The sequence below is a fragment of the Geotrypetes seraphini genome, chromosome 18 (assembly GCF_902459505.1).
Source record: "Geotrypetes seraphini chromosome 18, aGeoSer1.1, whole genome shotgun sequence".
Classification (NCBI taxonomy): domain Eukaryota; kingdom Metazoa; phylum Chordata; class Amphibia; order Gymnophiona; family Dermophiidae; genus Geotrypetes; species Geotrypetes seraphini.
This window is the reverse complement of record NC_047101.1, coordinates 23,915,904-23,941,895: the sequence shown is the minus strand read 5'-3', so window position 1 is coordinate 23,941,895 and position 25,992 is coordinate 23,915,904. Positions and strand designations below refer to the sequence as shown.

Sequence of the window (25,992 nt, the reverse complement as noted above, 5' to 3'; positions counted from 1 at the left end):
TATTATTCTAGATATCAAATATCAAATAACACCTTCCAATTAAACAAATACCATCAATAGATTGTAACCTACCCTCTCTAACTGCATTCCATATGTATTTTTCATACAGTTCTTCACTGTCAGTTTAATTTCCATCCTATAAGTTCATATAGAATTTTTCTTTTTTCAACCATCTTTATTTTCTCTTCTTTATTAATTTCCAGGTACTTTAGTTAGATTGTGAGCCTTCGGGACAGTAAGGGAATTTTTTAAGTACCTTCTTACTTCTCATTTATAATCTTAATGTATACTTTCTTCAAACCGCTTAGAACCTAACGGATGTAGCGGTATATAAGAAATAAATTACATTACATTACATTACATATTATACAAGAAGAAACAAACCTGAAATTATTCTGGGTTCTATTTATGGCTTTCCGACGTTTATCTCCATAAACATGTTGGATATTCCTTCCTGTTATATATCAATAAAGATACATCTAACTCTGATCTAATAAGCCAATAATTGTAAACACTCCATTACCTGAGAAGATAACCTGAAAATGTTGTAATGCATCGGTTTATAATAAGGTGGGGGGTGCTGAAAAGTTCTCAGCCCAACCAAACTTCTTAAATTCTAAGTGTTATTTTGTCACAGTAGCTGAAAAGTGTTATTTCGTTAGGCGTCAATTTGCAGAAACGAAATTCTATATTTTGACGTTGTTTTCGATCATCGAACCATATCCTTGGGCTGAGAACTTTTCGGCCCCCCCCCCCATGGTATACTTGAATGGCCAAAATCAGCAAAATTATATGGTTAATATGGTTAAGTTTTTACTTCCTGACAACTTTTTAGGATACAACAAACACAATATTAGCCGTTTGTAAAAAAAAAAAAAATAAAAACAACACAAAACCAAAACCAATTATGAAATATTTCAAAATATTAAAACTTGAAAAATAGGAACAAATGTTTTGTGTAAAAACTATTGTTACCCTTTGGTCTCCTTTTACAAAGGCGTGCTAGCGGTTTAACGTGCGTAATACTGCGCCCTAAACCGACGTCCGCGCTAGCCGCTACTGCCTCCTCTTGAGCAGGCGGTAGTTTTTAGGCCAGCGCGGGGGTTAGCGCGTGCTGAAAAGTCACGTGCGCATTAACCCCGCTAGCGCGGCTTGATAAAAGGAGCCCTTTTGTTTCAGTTCTTGCGCTTCAAAATTCACTTGGTTTTGTTTTGCCTGGGTAAGGTGTTCGTTTTAACAGTTGAGAAAGTTTGTACCTTTTTCTTTTCTTCTTTCCCGGGAAATCTTTGGAGGGTTTTAACTTTAACATACTACAAACCTTTAAGGTTTCAAATGATTACTTCGATTGCTAATTAACTGTTCACCATTGTCCTTCAGGTTTCCTTTATTTTTTTTGGGGAGCCAGTCAAGTCTTTCCCAGCATCTAAAATATACACACTATGGCTATTTTTTTTTAAATCTGCTGAGCAATTTGTACCTTTTAAATTCGCCTACTGGCTTCCACTTTGATTTCTGTACTTGAGTTTCCCTTTGAAATGCAAAGACGTCTTTCAATGCAAATTGTTGCTGTGGTGACCCAATAAAAGCCTTTGGTCAGGGTGGTGCCTTTGAAACTAACTGGTAGAAAGCTGGCAAGTAGGTTAAGGTGAACAGTTAAATCAGGAAGAGCTGGGCTGAGTTAAAGAAAAACCCAGGGCAAATTGGAGCCAAAGGCGAAACTGTTTTACCAGCACATTATGCTCGGAGGATCCGTTGGGAAAGATGTATGTGGGCTATCTTTTGGATAAGGAAGCCAATATGTACTCCAATTCGGTCAGGCACCCCAGTCTGAACCTGAACCCACAGAATTATGTCCCCACACCGCCTCAGTATTCCGATTTTGCCAGTTATCACGTACCAGGAATTAACAGTGACCCACATCATGGACAACCTGGAGGTACCTGGAGTTCGCCATACGGACCCACGAGAGAGGATTGGCACACTTATGGACCGGGACCTGCTTCTTCGACAACTGCTGCAGGGCAGATTGGATTCAGCCCCGCTGATTTTAATCCGGTTCAGCCACCGGGCTCGGGACTCTTTCCCCCAGCCATGAACAATTCGGTGCCTCAGCTGTCCCCCAACGCGCAAAGACGCAACCCCTATGAATGGATGAGACGCACTGGGGTCCCAAACGCGAACACGCAAGGCGGTAAGCGAGTGGGGCTTTCTCTATCTCTAAATTCACCCTTTGACCAATTGGTTTGTCTGTAACCGCATAAATAAGCAGAGCAAATGAACCCATCTATGCATGTTCCCCTTTTAATAAAAAGCTTTATATTTCAGCATGCCTAATAATAATAAAAAAAAGGGCACCTCTTAATTGTGGCTGTTTTTAACATAGATGAAATAATCGGAGAATGGTGCAAAAGGGTTCACTTTTCAGAATGTGTTCAATGTGGCACTGCCCTGGGAAACGGCAGTCTCAGGGCTCCTTTTATCAAGCCACGCTAGTGGGGGTTAACGCGTGCGATGTTTCATCACGCGTTAACCCTGGTGCTGGCTAAAAACTACCACCTGCTCAAGAGGAGCGGCTAGCGCAGCTGGTGGTTTAGCGTGGGGTATTACACGCGTTAAACCACTAGCGCGGCTTGATTAAAGGAGCCCTCAGTGATTGACCATGAAGTCTGAACTATTCCTTTACTCTCGGAAGTAGTCCTTATTCCATACAGGGCAGCAGGTAAATGGGAAGGGCGTGCGGATTAGCTCCCACCGTCGCTACTTGTGCTTTTCCTATTCTGAGAATACCAGTTCACAATGTTAACCAACAATTTATCTTTATGTCCAGTCAAAGCACACACTCATGACAATTAAAAGTACCTAGTTAAAAATGAATCACGGTTTACTATTATTACCTTTAATGGAATACTAACTATAAAAATGCCCATCAAACAAAGAAATAAAAGGTGTAGATGCCAGCTTTAGATTTTTCATTAGCAGAAAATTAGCTCCAGGGTGTCTCCAATTCCAAACTGCTGCCATTTGAAGTAAGGAGATTTTAGAGATTTTTACGTGTCTAATAAAACCACGAATAAAATTGGTGTTGAGGGACCCCTGAAAAGTTCTCAGCCCAACCAAGAAGAGAATGATGTGGAGCCATGAAAGTTCCACACTTTTTGTTTCAAAGAGGCAAATGCATCTAGCAGATGGGCACAGGTCTAGGGAAACCAAGCCACTGTGACATCACCGATGAGGTTGGCTCTTAGGCATTGGTGGAATGAGGCATTATGACATCACCATACCAGGGGCCGCTGAAAAATTCTCAACCCAGCCAAGAAGAGAATGATGCGGAGCCATGAAACTTACAAGTTATTCTACACTTTTCTTGACACTTTTTGTTGCAATGATTTCAAAAAATGTCAAGAAAAGTGTGGAATATAAGTTTCATGGCTCCACATCAATTCTTGTTTGGGCTGAGAACTTTTCAGCGGCCCCTCCTAAATTTCACAGTTGAGATCTCTGCTAAACTTTATCCAAGACTAGAAGTCCCCTACATCACCGTACTCATTAAATAAGGACATCCTTGTCACGCAATCTTCCCCTGCTATTAGGAGCCAACTGCTATATATAGCCAAGGGAGCAGTGTTTAAAAGAGCAGTAATTTTTTTTTATGAGTTTACCCTATCGTTTTTTTTTTTTCATGTTTATTTTAAGGTAGGTAAGTGAAGAATCCATTAGCAGGACGTCTTTTAAAAAAATTACTCTAGGTGCTTCCCTGTACCAATTTCTCCCACTTCCAGATCTGTAGCTAAGAATTCTAAAAAGTGTCACAAAACTTGGAAGGAGTTCAGAAAAAAAAGGGCTTAAAGTGTGCAGCTATTTATTTAAATAACCATCGTCTCAAATGTGACTACAGTAGAGGAAAGGGAGACCTGTTTACACAAATTGTGATGGAATTCAAAAAAGCTGGGATGAACACAGAGGATCTCTAATTACAATATAAATGAGCAAACTTTCCCAGTCCGAATCCAACAAAGGAGATGGTTTGGATAGGCAGGCGTATGCTTCAAGGACAACTCCAGTACTTGGTACCTACTGTAGACTTCTAAGGTCTAAGGCCCAGAAATAACAAAGAAAAAAAAGACATTTAATTTATGCTCAATAATTTTAATTAAATTATAATAATAAAGCCATACATATAATAAAACTTACAAAAATATTATTCCAACATAATTAATATAAATGTACAAAAATCAGTAATTAAGACATTTAATTTAATCATGAATGCGTGTGATAACAGGGCAGACTGGATGGCCATTCAGGTCTTTATCTGCCGCCATTTACTATGTTAAAGCAAGATTAAGGCCCTCTTTTACAAAGGTGGGCTAAGCGTTTTAGAACGGATTTAGCGCATGCTAAATCAATGCATGCGCTAACCACTAACGTGCCCATAGGATAACATGTGCGCGTTAGCGTTTAACGGGCTCTAATATTTAGTACACGCTAAAAAGCTTAGCGCACCTTTGTAAAAGAGGGGATAAGTGTCAGCTCAAAGTGGTCTCCCTCTCCTGTACTTTAAATTTCTTCCACTAGTTATACATAGGTACATATGGCTTGAGAGAATGACCTGAAAACGCATTTTCATATAGTGAGTTAAAAGAATAGTTTTCATATGCAATAGTTGAACTTCTGAACCTTTTTTCTTTGAGAGCAGTTGGGGGAAAGGAGGGGGGGGGGGAAGGAGGCGGAGGGCTCCTCTCAAAGAAAGTGGAAGTGTCTCCACGTGAAAATCCAAATGAACAATTTTGCCAAGTCGCCCCCTGATCAACAGTTCAAAGGGAGCTCGGGCAGAACAAAAGGGGGCATGGTTTAATGAAAGAAGCTGGAAGTGCTTCCTTGGGGCAATTCCAAATTTTACAAGTTGCTCCTTTTTTGACACGCAAATCGGCCGTGAAGATATCTGGAGTGAGTCCTGTGTGCCAGGAGGGGAGGAGGAATGGAGGAAACCCTTAATCGTCCTATTGTCCTTTGCTTTTGTTCTAACCTGTGTTGGGGGCGGGGAAACACGGCAATCGGGGCTTTGATGTTCGAGAAGCTATTCTTCCCAATTATACATTTCTAATGCGGCCAGCCAGATAGGTTTGTTCCAATTCAAACAAAATCTGAAAGTAATGCAAAATATTCTTATACATGTTTTATGCTAATACAGGGAGGATATTTTTTTTCTACCGAACCTGCCAAATCTAGAGCAAGGTGCTTTATGGATTTGTGAATACTTCTAGGCTCACTGCAGTAAAAGTGGGATTAGTCCGACAAGACTGACCTATACCACGGAAGATTTAAACCCCAGCTAGGTGGTATTTATAGGTAATACAAAAAGGCAACCCTTATTCTTCAAAACCAGACTAGTGGAATAATTTAATATAAAGCTGCATGAGAAACTTTATTGATATTTTGTGCTAATGGAAAAAACAAAAACAACTTATAGGCCACAAGGGCCTAATTTTTGATTGGGCAAAAGGCACCCTTTGGACTTACAACAGGAGATTGCTGCAAAACATTCCATCTTTAAAATGGTTTATAATTTCGGATGTCTGATGCTGGCGCTAGATTTGATACTGGACAAAGTTTTAATGCCATAATTTTATTTGCAGAATATCAGAATTTATTTTATATCTTTCCATCCTGCTTCTTAGCCGTTGCATACAGGCATCTGGAGCTGACAGGTTGACTGGTTCCTTCCATCTCTTCACTAAAATGGACAAGCCAAGGGCAGTTGACATTGGCATTCTGGTGATAGATAGATTCTGGTGCTGGGCATAAGATGCTGTAGCCAGTCTTGAAGGACAAGGAGTTAATAGGCAAAGAAACTTTCACCTTTCAGATAGGGTGTTGGGTTGTTGTTTATTTTTATTTTCAAGTGCTGCTTTTCTACATAATTTTGAAGGCAGCATAGTGCTCAGCTAGAATAAATTCCATCTCAGGAGGATCTTACTATCCAAATGGGACCCTGAAAAATAATAAGTGATAGATAATAGGACGTCCCCACGTTACAAAAAAGTATCGGTGGAAACATTTGAGCTCTGATTGCCAGGTCTCCCGCCCATTGTTCAAACCACTAGGCCCCAGTACTCAAACCACTTTGAATCCGAACGAAAAAAATTCAAGCAAATTTTGCCCCAGAATCCGAACACTGCTTTGGAATCTGAACGGCCTGCACGTTGTTCCTGTGTGTCTGTGCGTACGTTTCCCCAGCGCTCGGGCCACCCATACGTCATTCAGTTCATTGTCGGAAGCTGTAGTGAACGCATCTTGCGTGATTTTTGCCTTTGTGTAGCGTGGTGAGGAAAATACTGTATGGTATTGTTATTATTTTGTAATATTTTACCTTAAAATCCGGTGTATTTGCTGTTAAAATTTTGAGTTTGTGGGACCCAGGAGCGGATTAATCCAGTTTCTATTATTTTAATGTTCAATAATATTTGTTGAGTTTTAAAAATGAAATATACATAACAAAAATCTTACAAAGAATATCATCTCAACTCAGTTAATACATTGTAGATATATAAATTCAAAGAAATCAACAATCAATTATCATCACAATACAAACACGATAAAGTACCTCCCAACACTCCCTCCTCCCTTCCATTCCCCCTTCCCCCATCCCATTTCCAAATATTACTAATAAATAGTGCTTCACTTTATGATTACAAATGTAATGAGTTCTCTACAAAACTGCGTGCTCTGCCTGATAATTGCTGTATATAAGGTTCCCAGGTCATCCAAAATTTACTCTGTTTTTTATAAGATGGGGAGGTCGCCCTAGCTGCCATAATCATAAGAGCATGAAATGCTGCCCTCCAATGCCAAAATGAGGCTGGACTTCTTCCAACCAATGTTGTAAAATACATTTTTGACCTATAATAAAGGATCTATTATTTTAAATGGGAAAAATTGTCTTGGAACTCGAACGGGGTTCTGGAACAGATTCTGTTTGGATTCCAAGGTATCACTGTCCTAAAACAAGCTCTTTATTATATAAACTATGGAAATAAGGAAAAAGAACTGACACATGATGTCAAACTACTGTACAACAATCTAACCGTTGCAGGAGAATCAGCTTTTGGCACCTCTTGGAGTACCACCTAGCCACGGAGAGTGACTTCCTTCTATTGGGGGAGGAACCTTAAATACTTTTAATAGTTCTTAATAAAAGAATCAAGAAAGCCCGAACCCAGGAACATTTTCTGAAAGAACAGATGATAATATATTCAGGGTTTGCACAGTGGGAAACCCAAGGCCTGAGAGCCTAGTGCCAGGCCTCCATTGCTAATCATATTAAGTCACAATTTACTTGGTGAAATTGTGGAAACCTTAGGAGGTGCACAGTCCATATCTTTTAGATAATAGCAAGGGAGGCCAAATCAAAGTACTGCCTTCAAGATTGCCACATACAAACTAGATAAAAGCTGAGGGGAGGATTTGAAATGCGCCAGATAGTGGAAGAAGTCGAGTTATCAAAGAATTGTCTGAATTCAAATGACTTGGAGTGGATTTTCCCTAACCTGTGTTTATTCTGTTATAAAATATGAAGAATCAGGCTGACCTTTTGTTCTTTTGCTTATAAGGTTAGCAAACTGCACCTTTACTCTCGGGCACGTTTCATCCCTACTATCTCCCTAGCTCTGAGAAATGTGTTGAAGCTTCATTTATTTACTCCTTTTAAGTGTGCAGATGCAATTTTTTTCTGGCCCAGATAAGACCAGCATTCTTAAATAAATGATTATATTAATCAATAAAGGGCGTATCTATCAGCAAAGTCAAACGGACTGCCATAATAGGAAATTAATACCAGCGCTGTTTTCTTTCCCCATACATATTAACCATTTTATTACACGTGTTGTAAATCATAATACATCAAAGGTCTAGGAGTTAATTGGCTTGTTCTGCTGTTCCAGATATATATAAACAGATTATGTCGGTGGCAGCAATGCTAGTGCTGCATAGGTAATTCAGAAAAACATGCTTAAAGGAAACAGGCAAGACCCCTTCTGAAAATATGATATGAAATGAAACAAAAAGTGTCAGGGAAAGTGTGGGGTAACTTGTAAGTTTCATGGCTCCACATCATTCTCTTCTTGGTTGGGCTGAAAACTTTTTAGTTGTTCCTCCTATTGTGATGTCATAATGCCTCATTCCACCAATGCCTAAGAGCCAACCTTGTTGGTGATGTCACAGTGGCTTGGTTTCCCTTGTACTTGTGCCCATTTACTAGACGCATTTGCCTCATGGAAACGAAAAGTGTGGGATAACTTGTAAGTTTCATGGCTCCACATCATTCTCTTCCTGGTTGGCCTTAGAACTTTTCAGCTGCCCCTGGTAGATGATACCAGTACTTGTTACATCTCAGGATGTACCGTTTCTGTTTTGAACCTATAATTGATGTTGGAGGAATAAAAAATGGGTTAAGAGTAGATGTGTTCTGTTCTAATTGGACATTACTGCATGCTTACCAGTTAATATATGTACCCTTACCATACACAAAATACGTGTTGGTAAGGGCTCATGCACTAATTGGACAATTAGCAAGTGACCATTAATTAAAAAATAGAAGAAGCAGCTACTTTACCCATTACACCCAGATTTCAATGTACTTTAGTAAAAATTCCTCTCACATTGAAATCTCATGGACATAGGGAAATACCTCTTGCACTTGAATATAACTTGCCTTGAGTACTACTGAGACAGCAGCAGCTAACCCCAAATCCCATCCTCCTCTAGGACTGTTTGGTTCTTGATTCTGTGAAATTGGAATCAGTGGTGTTGGAGAGGCTGATTCTGTGATCTATCCAACTCAGCATCTGAATTAATCTGCACGAGGGGATGGTAAAAAGTTCTCAACCCAATCATTGAGATGAAAAATGTCAAGAAAAGTGTGGAATAACTTGTAAGTTTCATGGCTCCACATCATTCTCTTTTTGGTTGGGTTGAGAACTTTTCAGTAGCTCCTCACATTGTGATGTCATAATGCCTCATTCCACCAATGCCTAAGAGTCAACCTCATCGGTGATGTCACAATGGCTTGGTTTGCCTATATCTGTGCCCATTTGCTAGATGCATTTGCCTTGTTGAAACAAAAAGTGTCAAGAAAAGTATGGAATAACTTGTAAGTTTCATTCTCTTCTTGGTTGGGCTAACAACTTTTCAGTGGCCTCTTGTAACTGTCTATACCATGTTCATTTTCTACATGTACATACCATATATACCTGTATTTGTTTCAGAAATAGTTGTCCTCCATTTTCTGAATGGGGCCCAAAATACACAGTCTGCAAAAAAGTATAAGGATTGTATTTCTATTTGTTTTTAATTTAGGCCCCCTTTTATCGAGTCGCGTTAGGGTTTTTTATCGCCAGCCGCTGTGGTAAAAGCTCCGAAGCTCATAGAATTCCTATGAATGTCAGAGCTTTTACTGTAGCGACCAGCAATTAAAAAAAACCATAATGAGACTTGATAAAAGGGAGCCTTAGGTCCATAACTCAATTCTTATGTATATTAATAAAAAATGATGCACATCTTCATTCACTCAGAGATTAGGAATGTATGAAATCATGGCTCAAATTCCACTTTCCTAACCCTTATTTGTAGTGTTTGTCTGCTTTAAATTAGGTTGTAAGCTCTATTGAGCAGGGGTTGCCTCTTACACGTTTAATGTACAGCACTGCGTATGTCTAGCAGAGCAATAGAAATGATAAATGGTAGTAGTACTTGTCACTGTTACTCAGGAGTAATCTAAGGAAATACTTTTTTACAGAAAGGGTGGTAGATGTGTGGAACAGTCTCCCGGAAGAGGTAGTGGTGACAGAGACTGTCTGAGTTCAAGAAAGCATGGGATAGGCACATGGGATCTCTTAGAGAGAGGAAGAGATAATGGTTACTGCGGATGGGCAGACTGGATGGGCCATTTGGTCTTTATCTGCCATCATGTTTTCTATAATCATAAAGCTCTATGACCTCATAATGCAGGTATAAAGAGCCTTAGCCAATAGGGAGAGGAGGAGATAGTGAATGCGCTGGATGAGCCATGTGGCCTTTATCTGGTATCTTGTTTCTATGTCTCTATAACCATAAAGTTTTATGACATCACAATGAGAGTGTTAAGAGCCTTAGCCAATAGAGAGAGGAGGAGATAGTGGATGCTGTGGATGGGCAGACGGGATGAGCCATTTGGCCTTTATCTGCCATCATGTTTCTATGTCTCTATAACCATAAAGTTCTATGACATCACAATGGAAGTGATAAGAGCCTTAGCCAATAGGGAGAGGAGGAGATAGGGGATGCTGCGGATGGACAGACTGGACGAGCCATGTGGCCTTTATCTGTCATCATGCTTCTATCTGTTATTGTCTCAAAAACCCACTTTGAAAGTAAACTCTTTGGGGTGGGATATATTATGCTTGAATTCTAAACCAATAACCAAAACCCCCCAGTCTAAACTATAAACCAAAGTATGTGATAACTTATGTGCACAACTGCAAGACCCTCCCCCCTCCCGACTTGCTCCTTTTGTAGTTGTGTGCTATAGCATGTAGGCGCTTATAGGCATTCATAGAGGGAGCCGCTGAAACGTTCTCAGCACAACCAACTTGGGGCAGTCTCCATTGAGGGCTATACACTTAATCCGTCAGAAAATTACGGAATGCTAAAAGTGGGAAAAAATTGCTGGACTAAGGTGCGCTAAGGGTTTTAGTACACATTTAGCGTGCACTAAATCAATGCGTGCGCTAACCGCTGACGCATCCATAGGAAACGTGCACATGTTAGCGTTTAGCGTGCGCTAAAAAGCATAGCGCACCTTAGTAAAAGAGGGGGTAAGTGTGTAGCCCTCGATGGAGACTGTCTCGACTGTGTTGGTTGGGCTGAGAACGTTTCAACGGCACCTTCTAGAAAGCGCCTTAGTTATGCATAAAACTGCAAATTAGTATCAATTAATGTCACTTGAGAGCTATTGGTACTTAAAGTCAATTAGCATCTGATTTAACAATTAGGCATGCAACTGGCACTGTTCTATAACTTGGTTATTGAATTTTGTATGTTTTTTTGGTGATTGTGGATTTTTTTTAATATTGCATGTTTTTTGGCGGATAATAAATGTAAATAAATAAACTTGTGCCCCCATATTTGCACGCTAGTCAAATGTTATGACAGACTTAACCACACATTCTGGTGGGCAAATGTGTGTAATACATATAAATATGAAAGAATGAATGCAGAATGTTTGGGTCATAGCAATACATGTAATAAAGGATGGAGCCCATTGACTGCATTTGTTAACATACAATAATAGAGATATATCTATTATTTCTTAGTTTTCCTTACACATCCAGGGTGGGGGGAGGGGAAAGTATTTGGAAGAGTTTAAAAATATTTAAATAAAATATTGTAATAAATAATATGATTTAATATATTAATAATTGGGAGGAGGGGGAAGTGGATGTTTTCTTTAATAATGTAGAAACATAGAAACATAGAAAGATGACGGCAGAAAAGGGCTACAGCCCATGTGTGTAATTTGGTGTAATTTGGCGTATTTTATGCAATCTGTTGTAATTATATTAATTGTAATACACTGTCAAAGTTTGAAAATTAATAAAGAATTATAAAAAAAACTTGTGCTCCCAAATTTGCACGCTAGTCTGAAATTTGGGCACACATGTTACAGAATCCAGCCCTAATGTCCTTAAAGAGCCTGATAAAAAAAAAAAGTTAGTAAATCAAACACATATCATAGTCAGTGGACCACATATACACTTCTCCCTCCTTATTCGCGGTTTCAGCAATCGCGGTTTGCGATTATTCACGGTTTTTAGCTTGCTGGCTCCTCCCCCCAAATTACGTCAGCTTGCCTAGAGAAATTGCTGATTCCAAGCGTTTATAGAGAAAATCGCTGATTCCCGGCACTTTCTTCGCCGTGTTTTGCCTTTCCTTCAGGAACAGATCAGGTCTCCCACCACGTTATTCACGGTTTCACCATATTCGCGATGGTTTTTAATAGAAAACAGCGAATAACGTAAGATCAAGTTATTTACATTTTTTCTGTATTTGCAGTTCTGCTAATCCCCTATTACAGCGAATACGGAGGGAGAAGTATCTGCATTCTGCAACGTACGTTGCCCGTCTGCTTCCCACTTCTCTACACTGCCAGGGCAGCTACCTGACATGACTGCATTTTATGTGGCAACTTTGCAACAGGGGCACAGATATTATAAGTGCATCTGGAAAAGTTGAAAGGGGACAGATTCAAAACAAATGCTAGGAAGTTCTTCTTTACCCAACGTGTGGTGGACACTTGGAATGCGCTTCCAGAGAATGTAATAGGGCAGAGTACGGTACTGGGATTTAAGAAAGGATTGGACGGTTTCCTGCTGGAAAAGAGGATAGAGGGGTATAAATAGAGGATTTCTGCACAGGTCCTGGACCTGTTGGGCCGCCGCGTGAGCGGACTGCTGGGCATGATGGACCTCAGGTCTGACCCAGCAGAGGCATTGCTTATGTTCTTATGTTCTTAATACTTCATGCTGTATAACATGGCTGTAAACTTTTTTCAGTCAAGTTCAAGTTGCCACTTGAATTCTAAACCACATACTACTGTTTGTCCTCCTTGATGCTGAAGATGTCAGCTATTGAGAACCTGCTGGAGACTAAATTGGATCAGTAAACCTCGGTACACCGACCTTAGCGCGAAGGACATTGGCAAGCCAACAATTCCGCTCAGTCAAATATGCGCAGCGATAACTGCGCACGTGAAGGGAATGGAATTGTCAGGGCACAATTGTAAGTGTGTGTGGGGGGGGGGGTTGTGGCAATCTTTTAATTTAGAGTGCATCGGCATTGAGCACCCCCCTAAGAGCGCGAGAATGCATAATTATAAAAGGTTCCTCCCCCCACACCTGCATCAGAGCGAGAGCGCGAGTTGTAATCGAGTTCTAAGTGTAGTGGGGGATTCCCCCCTTACCCCCCTTGAACGAGAGCACCAACCCCCCACATCCCCCCTGAGAGCGGAAAACGGAAGGAATAGGGCAGCGAGCATATGTCCTGCACGCAACAGTCGGGGCTGAATTGCCGGTGCGCCAATGTCCTGCACACATTTAACAGGTCACCGTAAACCTCCTGTCACTGCCGCACTCGCTGATGGTACATAGCGGCCCCTGCTGTTCTCAGTGGTAGTGCAATTTTGCCTCTTTTTCTTTCCTTCTGATATAGACGCATAACTTACTCCCCTCTTTTACGAATGCATAGCGCGGGCTTTAGCGCTGGCAGCGGCGGTAACTTCTCCGACGCTCATAGAATTCCTATGAGCGTCAGAGCAGTTACCGCCCCTGCTGGCTTAAAAAGCTTAATTGGTGCCAGTAAAAAGCAATTAGCACTTTATAATTAATTTAAATAAAAATTAATAGGGTGGTAGGCACATAACTTGGTAGGTGCCTACCACTTCAAGTAGGCGCCTAGCCCAAGGTGCCTACCAGAAAGTAGACATGGTTAGGGGTGGTTGGTGGGCATGGTTTGCGTGTAGACACTTAAAGTGGACTTAGATATCATTAGGCACCTAACTTAGGCCCCGGTATTTAGGACAAGAAAACTCTGGTGTAAATAGGGTGTGTCCAATATTCTGGGACCTACCAGTGCCTAAGTCCACATTAGGCACTGTTAAGCACAATTCTATAAACGGCTTCTAACTTATGATTGTCATGTATTAGGGGCAACGTTCCTAGGCGCCTATGATTTAGGTGTTGTTTATAGAATCGGGCCAAAAAAACTCAGATACCATATGAAGATAGGTCTTCTTTTGGGCACCATGGCACATTCTTACTGTCAGTTGATATAGTATATCTAGATTTTCAGAAAGCTTTTGATTAATTTTCTCAAGAGCCTCTCATGAGGAACTTTAAGAGTTATGGGATAGGTGGCAAAGTTCAGTTGTGGATTAGGAATTGGTTATCGGATAGAAAACAGGGTAGGTTTAAATCGTCATTTTTCTCAGTGGAGGAGAGTAAACAGTGGAGTGCCGCAGGGATCTACACTGGGACCGGTGCTATTTAACTTATTTATAAACGATCTGGAACAACGCGTGAGGTGATTAAATTTGCAGATGACACTAAACTGTTCAAAGTTATTAAAACGCACGCGGACTTGGACTCTTCAGCTTGGAAAAGAGAAGGCTGAGGGGTGATTTGATGGAAGTCTAGAAAATCCTGAGTGGAGCAGAACGGGTACAAGTGGATCAATTTTTCACTCCTTCAAAAATTACACAGACTAGGGGACACTCGATGAAACTGCAGGGAAATACTTTTAAAACCAATAGGAAGAAATATTTTTTCATTCAGAGAATAGTTAAGCTCTGGAACGCGTTGCCAGAGGTTGTGGTAAAAGTGGATAGCGTAGCTGGTTTAAGAAAGGTTTGGACAAATTCCTGGAGGAAAAGTTCATAGTCTGTTATTAAGACATGGGGGGAAGCCTCTGCTTGCCCTGGATCGGTATCATGCTATTCTTTGGGTTTTGGCCAGGTATTAGTGACCTGGATTGGCCACCGTGAGAACGGGCTACTGGTCTTGATAGAGCATTGGTCTGACCCAGTATGGCTGTTCTTATGCTCTTATGTGAGCCAAGTATAGGACAATCAAGCCATTGTACCATCACTGATGAGGTTGGCTCTGAGGCACTGTGGAATGAGGCATTATGACATCACAATCTCAGCTCTGGAATGTTGCTCTCATTGGGGTTCCGGAATCTTGCTATTCTTTGAGATGCTGGAATGTTTCTACTCTTTGGGTTTTGGCCAGGTACTAGTGACCTGGATTGGCCACCGTGAGAACGGGCTGCTGGGCTTGATGGGCCATTGGTCTGACCCAGTAAGGCTATTCTTATGTTTGATACCGATGAGCTGAAGACAGTGGCATAGTATGGGCGGGGGCAGGGTGGCCTGATTTGGCCACTAAATTTGGGCAGTCAGCATTTAAAATTGGTGCCTATACCAATTTTAAATGCTGACTGCCCAAATGTAGCGAACAGGAGACAAAGAAAGGTCCTGCAGTTTTTCAGTAATCCATCATCACTGTCTACTTACACAACACACCGATAGGCATTTGTGGCGTATCCCTCTTTACCACCACATTTGGGACCCCTGAAGAAGACGTGTTGTTTGAAACACAGACCCTATGGAGTCCCATATTTTGTACAAAGTGGTCTGTTTGTATGCAATAATCTGTTTGTTAAAATAAACTTTGCCTGCATCTTGTGCATTTGCCTGCAGTCCCTTTCTTTGTCTTTCGTTCACCGTATTTTTACTGCAGATTTGTTGGAACGTTTTTTCTCCTTGCCCAAATTTAGTGATATAACCAGCTAAGTTTTAACTGCTAAACCCCGAAGCCCTATGGGGCTTTGGGGCTGTTACCGCAGCACAGCCACTAGCGTGGCTTCGTAAAACAGGCCCTAAATATTCAGTGGAGGGAGCTGGCTATCTCCTGTTGATTATTAGCGCTGATCTGGTCAAACACTATTTAACTGGCCAGGAGCTGCTCCTCTGAAATAGCGCTATCAGTCAGCCACAAGAAAACAAAGAGCTATTTTGCTCCTGCTCTCTTGTCCACACAAGACGTTGGAAGACACCAAGGGCTAGATTCACTAACCTGCCCGATCTGTGGCAGGCCGATGAATTCACCAAGGGTCAGCATGCAAATGGGGGCGATCGGAGGAACGCCCTCCACCGACCACACGGATTGCTAGTGAGCAATCCTGAAGCATGCGCAGGCCATCTTCTTTGTCCGTAGACAGTCTGCGCATGCTTACAGAGCTGCAAGCTGCTTTTGTTTTTTTTTATACTTCGCAGGTCCGTGGTTTTAACCCGCTTTAAATGCACGAGCTCGCATTGCGGGGGAAGGGCAGGAGAGTCGGGGTGGCGAGTCGGGGCGGCAAAACAGGAGAAGTCGGGGCTGAAAGGCAGGAGAAGTCCAGGCGGCAAGGCAGGAGAAGTTGGCAGAGAGCAGGAAAGGTCGTGAGCGACTGGCCCTCACAAGTCGCTTCTTTTCTGATCGGCCAGCCTAGTCGGTGTCCCTGGAAAAGTTTAGTGAATCGCATCTTTCCTGCTTTGCATGCTGTTTCCCCTCATTTCCCCTCATTTGCATGTGCAGATTGGAATCAGATCAGTGAATCGGATCAGGGTCACAAAAGAGTCGCAAACCGATCGAGACACGATCGGTAAGCTTTGTGAATCTAGCCCCAAGAATCTTCTAAACCGCTCCTTCTTTCTAATCTGGTCAAGCTAAGTTTCAAGACTATTGAGCAAACCATTATCCGCCTTTTCTGCTCTTGGAACCTTCACCATACAGTTCAATTTGCGTACAGTAAGTAACAAGAGCGCACTGATAAAAATTCTTGAGTTGTCAGCTATCCTGCCATCATTTGCTTCCTGGGTTAAAAGCTTCAAGTGAAAAAACACAGCGAAGATGACCAATGGTGCTACAAACTTTATTGACTCAAAATTGATATGCTTCCTTTACCCGTCAGAACTGTACAAGTAAACATCCATCCAGCAAAATATTTTCTTCTGACTAACTCAAAACGATGGCATTTCATCCATAACACTTGAGGATTGTCACATCATTATGGTGTACCCATGTATTTTTGGCGGGCAAAGTTAGTGAGGAGAAAATATTTGCTGGATGGATGTTTACTTGCACAGTTCGGACGGGTAAAGGAAGCACATCAATATTGCATTGATTCATCAAGACCCCTGATGCAGGCTGGTTGGTCGAAACACGTACAGGTCGGGTCCTTTTGAGTCCATAAAGTTTGTAGTGCCATTGGCCATCTTCACTGTGTTTTTCACGTGCTTCATCATGTGAAGGTTATTCTCTTGTTTGTTGGCTTAAAAGCTTCAAGAACATTTCTAAATACGCTCACTGTTATTTATATATGCTTTAATGATATCAATTGTATATAAATTATGTTATATTACATTACATACCCACTTTCCAAACTTTTGTGAAACTCACTGAAATCTTTAAGACTTGGCTATCACACAAGTCTATAACCACTTAAATAAGTAGTCTAGAGAGAAACCAGGGGTCTCAAGTGCTCACAGTCAGAAGCCCGATGTTTTTCTCAAAGCTAGTGACTTATTCAGTGAGCTATCATCGGTCCCGTATACTCTCTATAACATTGATTTATAATTATTTATTTATTTATTTTTTATTCTTTTTTTTCTTTATTTAGAAAAACTGATAAAATGATCTAGTAATCTAAATTTCTAATGTATCACTCTCCCACCTTAAGGTGTTCGGGCCTTTGTAAGGAGCAGACTCTTCATTACATTAGTCAACATGACTTTGCAGTGCCGGTGGTGTTAACAGTGCTACCTTTGGTGCTTGTCCTGATGAAGCTCTTGTTTAAAAATAGGAGCGAAACGGAGATCTTCCGTCGTTAAGAAGAAAATTGAAACAAAGTATTTTTCAGCTAAAGAATATGAAAGCTAAGTACTTTTAATCAAAACGGGAGAGTGATGCATTAGAAATTTAGATTACTAGATCATTTTATCAGTTTTTCTAAATAAAGAAAAAAAAGCATAAAAAACAAATAAAAAAAAATAATTATAAATCAATGTTATAGAGAGTATACGGGACCGATGATAGCTCACTGAATAAGTCACTAGCTTTGAGAAAAACATCGGGCTTCTGACTGTGAGCACTTGAGACCCCTGGTTTCTCTCTAGACTACTTATTTAAGTGGTTATAGACTTGTGTGATAGCCAAGTCTTAAATATTACATTACATTACATTAGGGACTTCTATTCCGCCTATACCTTGCAGTTCAAGGCGGATTACAAAAGAGCTAACTGGACATTTCCAGTGAAGTTACAAAAGTTTTGAGGTTTTTTTTTGGTTACAAGGGAGGAGAGGTACCTGGATTAATTCCGGAAGAACTTGCAAATTGGATATTAAATTGATTGTACGTTACTGTGTGATATAACAAATAGATTACAGTTAGAGTACAAATAAGATTACGTTACATTTCAGGGATCTGAATACTTGGTTGGTGTTTGGGGAGGAAGAGATTATTTAAGTGGAGGTTTTGGGGGAGAATTTATCTAGGAGGAGGGGGAAGGGTTGGGTTAAGATATCTGGATACATTTTTTGAAAAGTAGGGTTTTGATTTCTTTTCGAAAAGTTTTGAAGTCGCCCGTTGCCATCAACAGGTTGGAGATGGAGTAGTTAAGTTTTGCTGCTTGCGTCGCCAGAAGGTTATCAAGCATCTTTTTGCGCTGAGTGCCCTTGAGTGGAGGGAAGGCAAAAGGGTTTGAAGTTCTTCTTTGTCTTGAGGTGAGGATCTGGTTTAGGTGGTTGTTTAGATGGGGGGGGGGGGGGGGGGAGGGGGAGCCGTTTAATGCTTTGAATAATAGACAGTAGAATTTGAATTGAATTTGTGCTTGCATAGGTAGCCAGTGAGAGTCTAGGAAGGCAGTTGTAATATGATCATATTTTCTCAGGGAGTAGATCAGTCTGTTTGCAATTCAGTTTGGAAAGAAAAAGTACACCAAAGTAAAGGTTCTTTATTTGATTTATGTTGCGTCTGAGATAATTTAAAATGTATGGGGTCTTATTCACTGCAGCTGAGGCTGTTGAATATTTCTTATATACTCAAATATAAACTGAAATTTTTGGACCCCAAAACAGTTGTCTCAGTTTATATGTGAGTCATCCAGCTGTGCACTCCCCCACCTCCCTCCTGGATCCATTGCAGGCCTTCCTTGGGCCTGCCATGAGCCCTGGTGGTTCAGCGGTGAGCTGGGACAGGAGCAACCCCTCCTGTGTCCTGTCCTCGCTGACTCCCCACCTCCCGCATTTGAAAAGGCCTACCTTGCACATCCTGGAGGTCCAGTGGTGAACCGAGGCAGGAGCGATCCTCCTGTGCTCCTGCCCCGTGTAGAGCTGCTAAAGAAAATGGCTGCCACGAGTTCCCACGGCAACCTCACAAGACCATAGGAACTTGCAAGGTTGCCAAGGGAACTCGCAGCAACCATTTCCTTTAGTAGCTGTGCACAGGACAGGAGTATAGGAGGATTGCTTCTGCCCCAGTTCACTGCTAAACCACCAGGACATGCAAGGTAGGCCTTTTCAGAAACGGGAGGTAAGAGGAAGGTGGGATGGTGTGGAGCCATCCAGGACAGGACACAGGAGGAATCGCTCCTATCCTAAATTACCACTGGACCACCAGGCTCCAAAGTAAGCCAGAGGAAGGCCTGCAACGGGCTGGGGAGGAGCAGAAGGTGTAGCGCAGGCCAGGACAGGACACAGGAAGGGTTTCTTCTGTTCCGGCTCACCGCTGGACCACTAGGGCTCAAGGAAGACCCGGGGGATGCCTGCAACGGGTCGGGGAGGGAGTGGGGGACACAGAGCCATCCGAGATAGGATTGATCCTGTCTCAGCTCAACACTGGACCAGCAGTACCTATACTTGAATATAAACCTTTGGTTTATACTCGAGTCAACCTTTTTTCACAGTTTTTGGGGAGAAAAAAGGCTACTTCAGTTTATTATTGATATTTTGATTGGCACAGAATTTTATGAATTTGTTATTTTAATTATTTTATTATTGATATTTTGATTGTCATAGGATGTTATAAATTTTAGAAAAAAAAACAAACAACCCCCTAAAAACCCTTTTCCTCTAATTCTTTCCTTTTTTATTCTTGATTGGAGTTCTTTTCTTAATTGATGTGAAATATGTATTGTAAACTGCTTGGATTCTTTGTTGGCTGGTATGTGGTATATAAAGTTTTTAATAAACATAAACATATTCAAATTGGTTTCTATTCAAATATATATGGTATACAGGATGAGACAAAAAAAAGTAACTCCTACAGGTTGGGGTTTTTTTTTTTCAGTTTTCTCAGCAACCAATTTGAATTTCAATCGGAAATTTTATGTACTTATTTATTTGAAAATTGTATAGCCAGCATTATCCCAAAGCATACAAATTATTAATACATTTACAATAAAACAGTACACAAGACAAAACGTACAAAGAACCATACCAAAATTACATACTGCTTTAAATAACTAATACAGTGGTGCCTCGCATAACAAACGCCTCGCACAGCGAACGCTGCGCACAACGAACTTCTTGTCTTGATTCGTACAACGGACTTCGTTTCACACAACGAAGTCGCCCGAGCTGCATCCTTCCGCGCAGTGTGCGTGACGCTACCGGCTACCCTCCTCCTCCTCCTCCATCAACCAAATCGGAAGTTACATCATGAGGGGAGAGGAAGGAGGAAGGAAGCAGTTGGCAGCATACGCACTGTTAGAGCCCCGTGGCTTGTGTTAAAGTTGTTTACAGACTTCAACAGCAGCGGGAGAAAGCAGTCGCCAGCCCTGTTTCGCCGATCGAGGGGGGGCCCTGTTTCGCCGATCGAGGGGGGGCCCTGTTTCGCCGATCGAGGGGGGGCCCTGTTTCACCGATTGAGGGGGGGTGCCTGGTGTTGCCGATCACTGCGGGGGGGGGGGGCGGGCTTTAGCAGAGGTGGGAGAAAGCAGTAAATGAGTGGAAGTTGGCAGGCCTGGGGATGGAAGGGCAGTCGAAATACGGTATGTTGGAGCAGGGGATGAGAGGGAGGGAGAGAAGGGGAAATATTGGACAAGGGCAGAAGGGATGCTAAATCATAGGGTGACAGGCAGAGAGAACAACAGGAAAAAGAGTGGAAGCAATCTTGAACCCTGAGGGTGAGGGAAGAGAGAGGTGGTGAGATGATTGATCATGGGGAGAGGGACAAAAGGGAATAGAGATGGGATAGGAAGATAGTGGAAGTAAAAGGACAGGGAGATGTATGTTTTTAGATGTATCTAAATAAAAATAATAACCAAAAATTTATCTTTTTTTATGTCATCTTAGCATATTTTATGCTACAGAACGAATTATTTTTTTTAACATGTATTGTTATGGGAAAACGCGTTTCACATAACGAACTTTTCGCATAACAAACTTGCTCCTGGAACCAATTAAGTTCGTTGTGTGAGGCACCACTGTACTGAAATAGACCATGTACTCATAAATCACATACAGCAGTACTATAATGAAACTATAGGAATGCATCTAATGCTTAAGTGCAATAAACTTGAGTAAAGAATAATATTTTTAGCTGATTACAAAAATGCAACAGACCTACTGAAGCATGCAAATCCAAAGATAGCTCATTTCACCTTCAATCTGAAACCTTCCCCTGTTTTACGAAGCCGCACGGCAACGGCTCCGAAGCCCTTTAAATCTCTAGGGCAGGGGTGTCAAAGTCCCACCTCGAGGGCCGCAATCCAGTCGGGTTTTCAGGATTCCCCAAAAGAATATGCATGAGATCTATTTGCATGCACTGCTTTCATTGTATGCTAATAGATCTCATCCATATTCATTGGGGAAATCCTGAAAACCCGACTGGATTGCGGCCCTCGAGGAGGGACTTTGACACCCCTGCACTATGGGCTTCAGGGCCATTAACGCAGCGCAGCTTTGTAAAACAGGCCCATTACATTGTGTGCATCCTAACTCAGCATGTACAGAAGATCTAGTTTCAATTTGCATTTCTTTTAGTTTTCTCCTACAGCAATAGTCAAGGGTTTAGGTCAGACATGGGCATCTCCGGTCCTCGAGGGCCGGAATCCAGTCGGGTTTTCAGGATTTCCCCCAATGAATATGCATGAGATCTATTTGCATGCCCTGCTTTCAATGCATATTCATTGGGGAAATCCTGAAAACCCAATTGGATTCCGTCCCTCGAGGACCGGAGTTGCCCCTGTCTGGTTTAGGTGAAGAGGTGAGCTTTTATTGCTTTTCTGAAATTTAGAAGTCTGCCGAGGGACCTGATTTGTGAGGGCAGTTGCATTTAATTTTTCAAAATTTTGAATGATGATAGTCCTTTTACTACTGCTACTAATTATCGCTTATATAGCACTGAAAGGCGTACGCAGCACTGTACATTTTAACATTTAATGGATGGTCCCTGCTCGGAGTAGCTTACAATCTAACTTGGACAGATATGATATGACATATAGGGTTAGGGATGCAGAACCCAAGGTGAGAGGAGTTAGGAGTCGAAAGCACTCTTGAAGAGGTGGGCTTTTAATTGGGCCTTGAATACAGCCAGAGGCGGAGCCCGCAGTAGGGATTCGGGTAGCTTGTTCCAAGCATAAGGCACAGCAAGGCAGAAGGGATGGAGTCTGGAGTTGGCAGTTGAAGAGAAGGACACAGATAGGAGGGACTTACCAGCTCACAGGGGAGGGGGGGATCGTGTGACTCTTGTCACAGGGGGGGTCCAGTGACTCTCGCAACTGCATTACATATGCACAAGAACATAAGAATAGCCTTACTGGGTCAGACCAATGGTCCGTCTCAAGCCCAGTATCCTGTCTTCAAGGAGGCCAATCCAAGTCACAAGTACTTGGCAAAAACCCAAATAGCAGCAGCATTCCATGCCACTGATCCAGGGCAAGCAGTTGCTTCCCCCATGTCTGTCTCAACAGCAGTTTAAGAACTTTTCCTCCAGGAACTTGTCCAAACTCTTTTTAAAACCAGTTGCATTAACCGCTCTTATCACAACCTAACTCTTACCACAACTTAACTATTCTCTGAGTGCAAAAATATTTCCTCCTATTATTTTTTTAAAAAAGTACTTCCCCGTAACTTCATCGAGTGTCGTCTATTTATTGTAATTTTTGATGCACTGAAAAATCGATCCACATGTACCCGTTCAGGATTTTGTAGACTTCAATCATATCGCCCCTCAGCCGTCTCTTTTCCAAGCTGAAGAGCCCTAACCTTTTTAGTCTTTCCTCATACGAGAGGAGTTACATCCCCTTTACCATCTTGATCGCTCTTCTTTGAACCTTTTCTATTGCCGCTATATCTTTTTTGAGATAGGGCGAGGGGTAATGTGGGCATAGTGATGTTGGTGGTTTATGAGGCATGCAGCAGAGTTCTGAACAGATTGAAGGGCAGAGCATTGGTCTAGCAGAAGGCCAATGAGAAGCAGGTTGCAGTAGTCTAGGCAAGAGGTGATGAGGGTATGGATGAGGGTCTTAGCAGTGCACTCAGAAAGGGAGGGTCAGATTGTAGCGATATTATAGAGAAAGAAACAACAGGTTTGGGCAGCCTGTTGGATATGTGAAGAGGAGAGAGATGAGTTAAAGATTACCCCAAGGTTGCAAGCTGATGAGATAGGGAGGATCAGGGCGTTGTTCACAGAAATAGAGGACAGGGGGAAGAGGAGAGACGGGTTTGGGCGGAAAGATAAGGAGCTCAGTCTTGGCCGTGTTCCTTTACTCATTATTCTTGTTTTGTTTTACTTGAGTTATATTTCCTTGTAAATCTGGTGTTCAGAAAAAGGTACTAAATTGAGACTCGGGAAAGCAAAACTTCGAACTAGTCACAAACCGACTACTACACAAGCAGCACTGGCCTGGCAATGTGCCCTTATATTGCTTTCTAGAGGCCACACTGTGGTTAAGAGAGGAATTTTGCTCCCCGTGCCAGATTCTGGGGATGGGTTTTCGTGATGTTATGGACTCCTGTTCCCTGGAAACTAGACTAAGACCACAGATGAATTAATCTATACCCCTAATTGATTTTAAGATGGTAATGACTTTCAATAGTTGCTGACTCGAGCCAGATACAATATTAAGGGCTCTTTTTACGAAGCTGCCTTAGCGGCTTTAGCGTACGCGCGAACCGAAAAACTACCGCCTGCTCAAGAGGAGGCGGTAGCGGCTAGCGCGGCCGGCAAATTAGCATGCGCTACTACACGCATTAAACCGCTGACGCGGCTTCGTAAAAGGAGCCCTAAGGCTCAGTTAATTTTAAATGCTAAAAGAATATGTACCAAATTTAAAGAAAAGTGAAAAATAGAAATTCTAAAAATCTAAATTTTAATTTTGTGCAATAATTTCACTTAAATGTTTATATATTTGAATAATTATAAGATAAAATAATTTTAATAGGATGATCTAATGTCTTCTCCCGACGACTTACATTCTGTTGTTGCTGTATCTGTTAATTTAAGGACTTGTTTTAAGTCTTTTGTCTCTCAGCGTTTACAAAAAAACAAACAAACTTTACGTATCGCATGATCTTCAGTAACGACTAGGGGCCACTTTGGGAAAAAAAAAAACCCCCAACAAACAAAACCCCCCCCATAACAAAACAAAATTCAACGTGAGGGTCAAGATTGTCATCAAACACAGTGAACAACATACAGCATGGTAGGATTCCTCTCCCATAATACAGCTGTTTTTCCCCTCTTATGATGTGCTCAGTGTGGCTGCTTGCACACCTTTAGAGTAGAGGTCTGCACGGGAACGGGGATCGCGGGAATCCCGTGGGTCCCACGGGGGTTCCACAGGAATCCCTCCTAACCCATGGGACTTCCACGGGGATCCCCCCTCTAGCCAACGGGACTCCCACAGGGATGGAAGGCTTTGGAAGCAGGATTCATCCATATAATATAATGGACACGTCAGCCTTAGTAAAAGAGGGGGTTTATAAGTGAATTACCTGAACAGAAAACAAAAAAAGGGTTCCACCAAAGAGATTCCACAAGGAAAACAGCAGCGCAAACACAAAAGAAACTGTGGAATTGATGATCCTGTTAGAAGTAATTGCTGCTTTTTATGGGGACGGGCAGGGATGGAGGTAATTCCTTGCGGGGATGGGTGGGGACGGAGAGGATCCTGACGGGGACGGGTGGGGCGGAGAGGATCCTGGCGGGATCGGGTGGGGACGGAGAGGATCCTGGCGGGGACGGGTGGGGACGGAGAGGATCCTGGCAGGATCAGGTGGGGACGGAGAGGATCCTGGTGGGGACGGGGTGGGATTTCTGTCCCCACGCAACTCTCTACTTTAGAGTGACTCATGTTATTACAGAAAACATAAGAATATAAGAATTGCCGCTGCTGGGTCAGACCAGTGGTCCATCATGCCCCCTCAATTTCACTTTCCCTAAGTCCATATCTCTTCACACATATTCACTTTCCATGTACCCCTGCCAATCTCCCCCGTGAGAGTGCAGGAGTAGCTTAAAAGTTAGCACAGTGGGCTGAGAAGTGGGTTTGATTTCTATAGCAGCTCCTGTGAACTTGGGCAAGTCACTTAGCCCTCCATTTGCCTCAGACACAAAACAAACTGTGAGTTCACTAGAGACGGAGAAAGTACCTGTAGGTAATATGTAAACGTCTTTGGTTCTACCACGGAATGGTAGTACAGTGTATAATAAAAAATCTAATAAACAAAACATGTTCTCCCCCAGCTTGTCTCTATGGGCTCCTTTTATGAAGCCGCGTTAGCGCGCGCTAATTTGCTGGCCGTGCTAGCCGCTACCGCCTCCTCTTGAGCAGGCGGCAGTTTTTCGGCTAGCACGGGGGTTAGCCGCCCTAAAAAGGTACGTTTGCTAAAGCCGCTAACGCGGCTTCGTTAAAGGAGCCCTGTATTACATGATTTCCTCCAACCAAACCCTAACCAGTTTGAATTTCGTTCACCAGTCTGCTTTCAGCTTCTTAAAATTAGGACTCACTCCTTTAAATCCTCCCAGGAGGCTTGTTGGCCTTTGGAACAACTATTTCATCTTCTTCCAGCACCACATGGTTCACATTCAGGTACACAAACATCTGTCTGGGTGGGCTCATGCTTTATCTAATGTACTTGGGGCTGTTGTTGTAACCACCGTGCCACACAACCCCTGGTTCCTGCTCTGCTCTTTTAGTCTTGTAAGAAGCGTGAGAGTTCGATCTTGTAGACGTTTCAAGTTTATTTTTAACTTATTAAATCGCTTAATTTAATTTGCTAAGCGATTTACAAATAAAAAGGGAGAGAAAGGTGTATACATAATTAATTAAATAGGTTTGACATACTGACATACAAACTAACAGGAACATAAGGGAAGAAAGGGCAGAACTACAATTGTATTTATAAAGGTAACATAAAT

At 42.1% G+C, this 25,992-nt stretch overlaps 1 protein-coding gene across 1 annotated transcript in view; it reads left to right on the top strand.

Annotated features, from left to right (window-relative positions):
* The first annotated feature begins 1,761 nt into the window (after positions 1-1,761).
* Positions 1,762-25,992, top strand: part of CDX1 (caudal type homeobox 1) — a 51,970-nt gene continuing 27,739 nt past the window's right edge. Inside the window, exon 1 of the mRNA XM_033927263.1 lies at positions 1,762-2,191. Within this exon, the coding sequence (XP_033783154.1) occupies positions 1,762-2,191 (430 nt within the window). The remainder of the gene's footprint in view (positions 2,192-25,992) is intronic.